Raw genomic sequence first — 10,635 nt, 5'->3', positions numbered from 1 at the left:
TTTTTCAGGTACTTCCGGTTCCAAGAAGAAAAGATAGGCTGATCGCATTGCATCCACCGATGATTTTCTACGTGATTACTCTGATTTATCGTTGTTTTGAGGATATACATTTTATGCTATGATGGTCTTTTGGAAACAATGAAATGAATGGTACATTTTTATTATAAAAAAAATGAATTTTTATCCTCTATTTTTTGGGATGTTACACAAAAACTTGAAAAATATTAGACTACATCTCGGACAACATCTTTCGTGACTTCCACCCAACTGAGTTGTGCATCCTCATCTGAAGCACTATCTCTTCATACAGGGGAGCACATTGCGTTGAATAAAAATTCGTTAAGTATAGTTACGGATTCACTCGATGAGTCTTTGGAATGTGTATACGGATTACGGGTACGGTATGCGGTCTAGACTGTCATTCATATACGTACGGTTTTAAAGTTAATTATGTTTATTAAATTACTTATTTATCATTTATTTTAATCAATTTCGTATTACTAAATGCTGCCGTAATCCAATAGTTTGTTTCAAACACCAAAAGGGCACGTGAAGCGCGACTGTTGTTGACTTTCTTAGATTTTTGGACGTCGCTTCCTTTCATATAATTTTGACTTGCATCCTATAAAGTGGCTAAACGCATAAGACGAAAAGGAGAGCATAATTAAAACAAAAAATAGCTCTACACGACGTCGTTAACCGCTGCTAGATCACTATTCTCAACGACCCCTAGTCTCCACCGTAGCGCCACCGCCCTACGGCTTCAGTTCTTCACTTTAATCGCAATGAATTGGTGGCAAACGTCATCCGCTCCTTCTTCCTCCCGGAGTCATTCGTCTAGAAAGAGCTTCGTTAACAATAACAACGAAGCTCCAGCTTCACCACTCGCCGCTCATCGCCGTCGTGTTAGTAACGGAACTCTAAAGCTTAATCGCATCGGCCTCGACTGGAAGCTACGAAATTTCACCGACGACGACAACGACGTCGGCCAGACCTCCACCGTCAGGGCGCATCCGCTACCTCTCCCTGACTTTGCTGTTCTGCTCAAACGCGATTCCGGCATGGAAGGTTTTTCCGATCAGACATCGAAGTACATTCTGCCATTGCCTGAGGCAATTACGAGATCCGGTGAAAACAGATTAATTTCACACAGTATTCGCGTAGATTGGCAAGGATCTCGAAGGTAATTTCATCTCTACATTTTCAATTTTTCTGATCAAATCGATTATGAGGTTAAATTTTCTGCATCTTTGATCTACTGGGGACTTATGTGCGCCTTCAAAATGATTCTATAATAATGAATTAATAACGATTAAGAAATTCTTTATACACAACGAACATGATTACGATTGAAGTAAGATTAAATTATCCAAAACTTATACATGCAAACAATGAAAGTCAATCTCGTAACTTTTTGGCGTTATTCGACTGGTATATATATGGATACTTTTATCATTATCGATTTAAACATCAATTATTTTTAAATAATTTTCTACTTCAACCCTGTTTTAAATCCAGTCAAGCAATCGGCCCACCAACAACCACGACGGAGACACCGCTAGCGACGGATCTAGGTGTCGTAAATCCAGTTCACCCCTTACCTCTTCCTCCCGGAGTTGTCATTCATCCACCTTCTTCTTCCCCACGTTGTAAACCTGATTCAGTATCAAGGAATTTACAGACACAAAATCAATGGCGAAAGGGGAAGCTTATAGGTCGTGGGACATTTGGAAGTGTTTATGTTGGTTCTAATAGGTATGTATTTAATATATAATACTATATTATGTTCTTATTATACATGTGTGTCAGATCTTAATACCATTTTAATTTTCTTTTTTATTATTGATAGAGAGACTGGAGCTTTATGTGCAATGAAAGAAGTTGAATTATATCCAGATGACCCGAAATCTGCAGAGTGTATAAAGCAATTAGAACAGGAAATTAATGTACTAAGCAAGCTTAAGCATCCAAACATTGTTCAATATTATGGTAGCGAAATAGTAAGTGGTTTCCTATTCCCACTAAGCAAAATAAATAATAAAAAATTTTAATTTTTTTTATTACTTAATTCATAAGCTTATCGACTTAAACATTTAATCTGGACAGAATGACTTAACTGGTTAAATCATAAAATTTCAGCTTAATTTATTAAGAAACCAACCTTTATTTAGCTTTTACTTATCTGTACTGTTTTTTTTTTTCAGTATAATCAGTGTCATGTTAAAACTATTTGTTTGAATATAAGGGTAAAATGGTCATTTAGTCTCATTCAGATATATACATGTAGGTTGACGACAAATTTTATATTTACCTGGAGTATATTCATCCTGGTTCAATTAATAAGTATGCACGCGATCATTGCGGGGGAATGACAGAGTCTATTGTACGCAATTTTACACGTCATATTGTCTCAGGACTCGCGTATTTGCATAGCACCAAGACCATTCATCGGTAACGATTGCAATTATTTTTTTTATTTGTGTAGTTGAAATTTTAGCAAACTTTAATATGTAGTAGTTTTGATTATCCTAGGATTGGAATTTATGATTTGGACAACCTACCAACATGTTTGATATGTATTTTTATTTTATTTTTTTTTAATATTAAAAAGTACAAATAGAAATTTAACTAAGTTGTTTATAATTTTGAATAATTTTTTTGGTTACTAATTTATTTAACTAACTATAGACTTCATTATTTTATTTGAATGGGTCCATTTATTTATGTCGCAAGTTGGGTTAAAGTTGTTTTAATTAAACAAGAACCTATGTTGAAAATTCGAATCATTAAATTTTAGTTTCATCAATGAAAGTCACATAAGTCTGACAATTTTTCTATGTCGACGACTTTGACTGTTATGTTTGGTTAGAAAAGAAAATTTTATCAAAATTTTTATTAAAGCCACTAAATTTTACTAAAATTTTCTATTTTAACCAATTTAATATGTTATATCACATATAAAAAATTGTCAAACTTTGGTGGCTATGATCGACGAAACTAAAATATAATGGTTAAACCTAAAGAAAATCAAAATATAATTTTTTTTTTTTGTACTTTGAACATTAGTTTTTTTTTTTTTTTTTGGTCATGGATTTGAAAGTAATTACACTTTTTAGGGATATCAAAGGAGCTAATTTACTTGTTGATGTAAATGGGGTCGTCAAGCTTGCTGATTTTGGGATGGCTAAACACGTAAGCTCTTATAAAAAATTTTATTAATTAATGTTAATATAAATAAGTCATAATTTTGATTTTGTTATACAGCTTAATGCACAAGCTAGCCATCTATCTCTAAAAGGAAGTCCTTATTGGATGGCTCCTGAGGTAAATTTCTTTTCTACCACATTAAACTATTTGAAAACAATTATCTTTTTATTTTATTTTATGACGTCATAATTCCTTTTTTTTATAGCTCTTACAATATGGGACACAAAAAGATAATGATCCAGATCTTGCTCTGGCCATCGATATATGGAGTTTAGGTTGTACAATTATCGAAATGATTAATGGAAAACCTCCTTGGAGCGAATATGAAGGGGTAATAAAAATTAAAAATTAATGTATTCTTTTTGGAAAATTACATGAAAGCTATTTAAGTTTTACAACCTTTTCTATATTGACCATTTTGACCTGCAATATCACATTAAAATGGCACAATGATAATTTTGTGAAAGTGTAGTTAGTGACTTTAGTTAAAATTTTGACACTAAAACCACTAAGTTTTGAAAAAGAGTGTATTGTAACCGTTTTAAACTACTATAACATGTCAAAGTAGTTGATATTGAAAAGATTGTTAAGAGCATATGGTATGGGCAACAAGAAGTTGCATTTTTGCTGATGTGGCATCTAATAACATGGTCATAACACCATGAACACCATTTCCCCCTTGGTGTTATGGCATATCTTGTTGGCGTTATGACATATTGAAACGAGAACATTGATTGGCTACACATTTATTGTCTCTCTAATTTTCTCCTCTTAACCTCCTCATAACATGGTCATAACATCATGAACACCATTTCCCCCTTGGTGTTATAAGTTGTTATAACACCACCTCAACGGACCCATACCTAATGCTCTAAACGTGGATGAATTTTATCGACGAAACTAAATCCAGTAGTTAAACAAAAAAAATGGCCAAAATATAATCATTTTTATGTATTTGGACCTTTTTAAGACAAAATTTAACAACTGGTTCTTATGGTTAAAATTTTTTATCTGAGCTTTTTTTTTTGTTTTGCATCAATGGTCCCTTTTGACAAAAGTTGTCACACCAATGGTCCTTTTGTGAGTCATTTGTTTAATATAGTCCTTAAGTTGAGGGCATTTTGGACATTTTGCATAAGGATTATTTCTGAAATTTTACGAAACTTTGCTTATGGACCATTTATATTAATTATCATAAATCAAATAAAAAAACAAAAAACTAAAACATAAAAAAATAGAGTATTTATATAAATAAAAAATAAAGCTTACTAATTTTATTCATCATGCAAATATCTTTTAATATATACATAACTTTTGTTATCTAAACTTTATCTAAAATATCTATATTACAATACATCATTAAATATGTTTGTTTTTTTTTTATCTAAAAACATTTGAAATATAAAAACATCATTTTATCTACTTTTAATTTTTATGTGATATTATTTTCGAGATTTATCTTTTGTTTTTCTTATACAAATATATTTATTTTAAAAAAAATATATCATATGTTATTATAAAAATACAATCGTTTTTATGTATTTTGTCCTTTTTCTTTAATGTTTGATTATTTTGCACTTGCTAATGAACTAAACTAAAAATTGCTTTCTAATTCAGCCTGCAGCAATGTTTAAGGTTATTAAGGAGACTCCGCCATTACCTGAAACAATGTCACCTGAAGGCAAAGATTTCTTACGTTGTTGCTTTATTAGGAACCCTGCAGAAAGGCCGAAAGCTACCACCTTACTTCAACATAGGTTCTTGAGCTCAAACCAGGTAAATACCAAATAATAATTTTTAGCTTCATATTAATTATTTTAATATCGTAACATTTGGAATTAATGTTATTATCATCTTTTTTCTATAGGATAAAGCAGAAGATCAAAGAGAGATTTGGTCATAACTTTAATCGGTTATCAACGCCCACGTGCCTAGCTCGAAAGGAAATTGCTAAAAAGAGTACGGAATCATTTCTGTTTTTTCTCATGATACATATAACGTAAACTAACATTGGTTGCCTACTCTGAGTCTATATAGATGATGTATAGTCACCCCATTTTGTATAGGCAATTAATTGCTTCTCTTGTAATATTGTATTTATATATGAATAATGAGAGAGCTCATTTCATGGGCAAATAAATATATCCTACATAGTATCATAGCAATATAGCATGCTTTTTAAAACCTTAAACCTTAATCTCTCAATCTAGGCCACCTAACCACCGTTGTCGACTCCCTCTTCTTGGGATCTTATAGCTAGCGAAGTTTCTTCTTCCTCTTTTACTCCCTCTACCCAAAAGATCTATAACATAATTGTAATGGACAACAACACGTATATATGTACCCCTAGTCCTAGACGTTGATATCCTCAACTATGATCCTTGGCGAGAACTCTTTGAATTGCACCAAATTTGGGGTTGTGTGGTTGATAATATTGATAGATCCCAAAGACGCTCGATATGAAGAAAACATTTCTTTATGATCATCTTTCGAATACCGTTTTATGCATAGAATCATGTCTGCCACCTTCACCGATCTCTTGATGGCCTTAAACAGGTACCATGGGCTTGGTTTCAGCATATTTTGTCCATTTTGTCACACCTATTGGCTTTCATCATAGTTGGTCTAATTCCTTCATCTTTATTTTAATTAGGGGATAGTTTATGGTAGGGGTGAGCAACCAGAACCGACCCGAATAGATTAACCCAATTATGAGAACCGATAACTAGACCGGTAAAACTACATCGATGTCAGATTTTCCGCTCAAGTACCGAATTGTAATCGGTATATGTTCTTTTGCAATTGGTACAAGATAAAGTGTGTTAAATGAACTAGTCATTGTTTTGAGCCCCAATCATTACAATAATATCAAATCATCCAAGAAAAATTAACCCAAAAATGTTCATACTTTAATATAAAATTAACCAACAAAAAGTAATAATCGTAATAAAACCTTACAAAGTAATTATCAAAACACAAAAGTTCATAGTTTAATAGTTATCGAAACACAAAAGGTCATAGTTTAATACCGATTCAACAGATAAAAGTCATACTCTAATTTTCCATCGGCCTTTTCATCGTTCATTTGTCATGGAGTTTGTTTAAAGCTTTTACAATCTCTATATAAAACGAAATAAAAAAAAGTGTTAGTATTTGATAAAAAGTAATAATCATATCAACATAGAACAAGATTTGAAAAAAAAATACTCAAAGCTATCATTGTTCTTCAAGATCTCGTTGACGTTGTCTATTATTGGATTTGTAGACTTTCTAAACCAATCTTGGTTGTACACCAAAGATTCAACTATCAACGTCAACAAGCTTGTCTGATGCTCATCTGAAAATCTACAAACTAGTGTTAAATGCGTAGTCGGATGCCACGATTGAGATTTGTATCGCCATATGTCTTAACAACAAAAGAATTAAAAATTTTAACAACGGTAATTTATAAACAAACTATGACGAACTAGAAAAAAGCAGTAGTTACCTTTTGCCATCCGAGCAACTATCGGGAGCCTTATCACTTTAACCTTCCACGAACTAAAGATATTAAAATCTTTTTTTTTTGTAGTCCACTAGTCTCTTTTAAATAGTTTCTTAACTTGTTATCCATCATATCTAAGTTGCTACCTACTATATTAAGGAAATCACTGAAAAGTCATTATCATCATCACAAACGACTTTTTTACGACTTTCTTATTGAGAACCATTGTCGAATACTTTCAAGTAGGACCTAAAAAAATTTCAATCCTTATCTCAACCTCGTGAACCATTTGACGCGCTTTCAACTCTTTTACTGAGTTTGTCTTTGTCATGGAGTAATCCATGTACTCGATCATTTTTTTTAAAGAATGTAACAATAGAATAGCCTTCATGATAGGATCTAGCTACACTTTAAACTACATAAAAGCATTCATCTTATCGTGGGCACCCTAATACTTGTGGTTTTTTGCCCTCATTTCCGTTTCCATTTGAACAAATTCCCCTTTGATCATTGTTGTTTCAACATCTAAGACTTCCAGGATAAAGAGATGTACTAAAGATGTGAAATGATTTATTTTATCTTAAATGTTTAAAGGAAATCCACAATATATCTTATTACACCAAAGTATGAATGCTCCATTACTCTCCCTAGATCATTTTCATACACTTTTTTTGTAAAAAAATGACATATTCATCACAATCTAGAAGCAACATAAATTCAACTTTGATACCCTGTATTTAAGGGCTGTGACTTAGTAAATACGTAACCAAATAAGGTGTTTCTATAATCTAAAATAAAATACAAACAACAAACTACATGTTGGAAAAAAAATTATATCATTCTGACTTCAAACGAAGAAGTGATGACGGTTTAAAGAAGATGACAGATTCGACACAATTAAAAAAAATCTTTTTATGCAAAATTTCACAAACGCCTCTGGTAGCTCGTATGCGGTCTTCAATGGCTTGAAAGTTGAGTTCCATCGGATATGGGTGTTAAAATAAAAACTTTTTTGTTTCTAACCAACAATCTTTCATAGCCTTTTAAACTTGCTTATCCTTTGTGTTGATTGTTTGATATATCTTACGACTTTTTGGACATATTCGACATGGTAGTTTTGGACTTTTAGCCCATCATTGACAATAAAGTTTAATATGTGATCCATACACATTATGTGGAAATGTTTTCCACCATCATAAAGATTGGACAACTTTTTAACAAAAAAATCAGTTATCTTGTCGTTAAAAGTGGCATTATCCGTGGTCATAAACATGAAATTTTTTATACTTCGTCCGTGAATGCAACCTAGTAATTTCATCTCCGTTATAGCTATTGATCTCCCTAAAGTTTATTATTCTCTTATGTATTATCCAATTTTCATCTATAAATTGGGTCATGACATTGACCACCATGTAAGTAGCCTTTTGACAAGAGGACCTCCAATTATCCTAGTTTTTGCACCTCTTTGCATGTTTGGTTCAAGTATAAGTCCCATGTTAGGTTGGGTCAGATTTTAGTATAGCTTTGCGAAACTTATATTTTTCATACTTTCTTTTCACACCACCATTCTATACTATCGAACGATTTTCAACAAGGGGCTCTTTCGTTGCCATCTTTTTCTCTTCGTTTTGTAGGCTTTGGCAATTGGCACATCTTCTTATTCTAAATCATCATCAATATTAACTTGAGGTGCAACACCAACAAATAAATCTTTACCACCATCAAAGCAAACAAAAAGGTTTAGCAAAATTCAACCACTATTGCACTTTATAACAACTAATTTTTTCATAACAAATCAACTATCAATATCAATTTCATATAATAAAAACAAAGTTCTACAATTAACAATCAAAAATTGATATTCTTGATTGTTAATTGTAGAAATGAAAACCATAGAAAAACCCTATGTATTATATGCTAATTGTCACACCCCAAAACCGGAACGGCGGAAACGTTCTAGGGTGGATGACGTCATGTCAAGTATAACAACATATGCAGTATACTAATCAAACTACAACAACCATTGCATTAATAGTAATAGTTTTACATAAGTTACATTTCATAGAGACATTACAGTAATACAAGTAATAATATAGGTGCAGCTTGGTACTAACTGTCTTCACCAAAAGCTCCTGGGATGTACCTGTCTATTGCTGACCTGAGAATACAAGTTATTTGAAAGCGAGTATCAGCATTTTTATAAATGCTGGTGAGTTCATAAGTATTTAGTGTCATTTTATTCAAATAACTTTATAAAAGTGGTAGTTTAGAATCAACGGTGTATTAGAGTCCTTTCCAGAAAATCCTATATTTTCTAAATAAAAGCGGTCTTCTACCAAGACCCGACAGTGTTATGTTTTAAAGAGAATTTCCCTAAAATATTATCATTACCAAAATACAGTATTCGACTTTAAAGAAAGTAGGAGATTATTACTAGTAAAAGTACTAAGGGAAAATAACATATGCCTCAGCAGAAGATACTACTGACTAAGGCAAAGAAATCATAGACTCCAAGAGAGTATCGAATGAACGACACGCCTGGCTCAGTCTAACAAGAGGAGACACAGACCCCAGACGGTATCCACTGTACGATACGGCTAGCAAGGTCTAAAACAAAGAAACACAGACCCCAGACAGTATCAAATGAAAGATACATCTAGCAAGGTCTGAAACAGAGAAACATAGACCCCATACAGTATCAAATGAAAGATACAGCTAGCAAGGTCTGAAACAGTGTAATTCTAAGAGTGTGTTTCTAGCATACAGTGTTAAACATTGTTACCTTAAGGCCATGAATTATAAGGTAAACATGGAGATACCCGTAACCATACTAATCGACACTAGAGTACTTGACGCCCTGCAAGCGTCGGTGTAAGTATGACATTTGTCACCCCTTGGCTTAGTAGGCCGTGGACTGTAGCTAGCAGTCAGGGTGCGGGGGTGTCAATCCCGTATAGATCTATACACACAATGTCTGCTCTCCCTACAAGAGACTCTGGTTACCAACTCGACGACGGGAAGATCCGTGTCTTGAAGATGTATCTCGAACAGTGAATTCTGATGTAAGTGTTGGACTAGCAGTAGAGACTCATAACTGAACCGATCGATGTAAACCTATATGTCTATACATGTATACATAATATATAATTAATGATCAAACGACCTTCGGACGGATATCCTATCCCACCAGACCACATCCCAACGAGGAAAAGGAAATATGGCGAACTAGGCTTCCTAAGTCCTTTAAACATTATTTATATAACTATACAAGTACAGGCATACATTTAACTAAGTATAACTTTTCATGAAGTTGGAGTGTTTAACAAAGTAGACGTGTTTCACGAAGTAGAAGCGTTAACAAGTAGAAGCGTATCACGAAGTAGAAGCGTTAATAAATAGAAGCGTATCACGAAGTAGAAGCGTATCACGAAGTAAAAGCGTTAATAAGTAGAAGTGTGTCACGAAGTAAAAGTGTTAACAAAGTAGTAGCATTTAACTAAGTAGGAGCATTAACTAAGTAGAAGTATAATCGAAGCAGTAGCATCTAACGAAGTAGGAGTATAAAAACATGGAAGAAAACTTTGATGAAAGCTTTAGAAAACATTTACACTTAAGAAAATCACGACTTGGTATTCTTTTGTAAAATAAGTTTGAAAACTTTTAGAAATCCTTTGAAAACCTTTCATAAACAAGTTTTGAATGAAACTTTGATAAAACATTATGGGTAAAGAAAACCTTTGTTTAAAATACTGGTGTAACTGAATCTAAAGTAAAACATATAGCGCGAGAGTCAATTTGAGAAAAGATTTGAACAAGTAAAGACGTTTTGGAAAACCATTTACAATATCATACTTGGTAAAACAGTTGACAGTGTAATAAATCTTTGTGCATGCGGGTTATCAATCACATGTGATTGATATGATAATTGGCATGTTTTAACTTGT

At 32.8% G+C, this 10,635-nt stretch overlaps 1 protein-coding gene across 1 annotated transcript; it reads left to right on the top strand.

Annotated features, from left to right (window-relative positions):
- Positions 1 to 672: 672 nt before the first annotated feature.
- On the top strand, positions 673 to 5,360 carry MAPKKK5 (mitogen-activated protein kinase kinase kinase 5). Its single transcript, XM_079037894.1, has 9 exons — positions 673 to 1,183; positions 1,519 to 1,755; positions 1,850 to 2,000; positions 2,288 to 2,451; positions 3,117 to 3,192; positions 3,265 to 3,324; positions 3,413 to 3,538; positions 4,825 to 4,983; positions 5,075 to 5,360. The coding sequence occupies exons 1-9, from the start codon at positions 786 to 788 to the stop codon at positions 5,108 to 5,110; spliced, it is 1,407 nt and encodes a 468-aa protein (XP_078894020.1). The 5' UTR covers positions 673 to 785; the 3' UTR covers positions 5,111 to 5,360.
- The last annotated feature ends 5,275 nt before the right edge of the window (positions 5,361 to 10,635 follow it).

The sequence above is a fragment of the Lactuca serriola genome, chromosome 4, assembly GCF_051521515.1.
Source record: "Lactuca serriola cultivar US96UC23 chromosome 4, Lser_US96UC23_V15, whole genome shotgun sequence".
Lineage (NCBI taxonomy): Eukaryota > Viridiplantae > Streptophyta > Magnoliopsida > Asterales > Asteraceae > Lactuca > Lactuca serriola.
The sequence above is the reverse complement of the archived record's forward strand: the minus strand, read 5'-3'. Positions and strand labels throughout refer to the sequence as shown.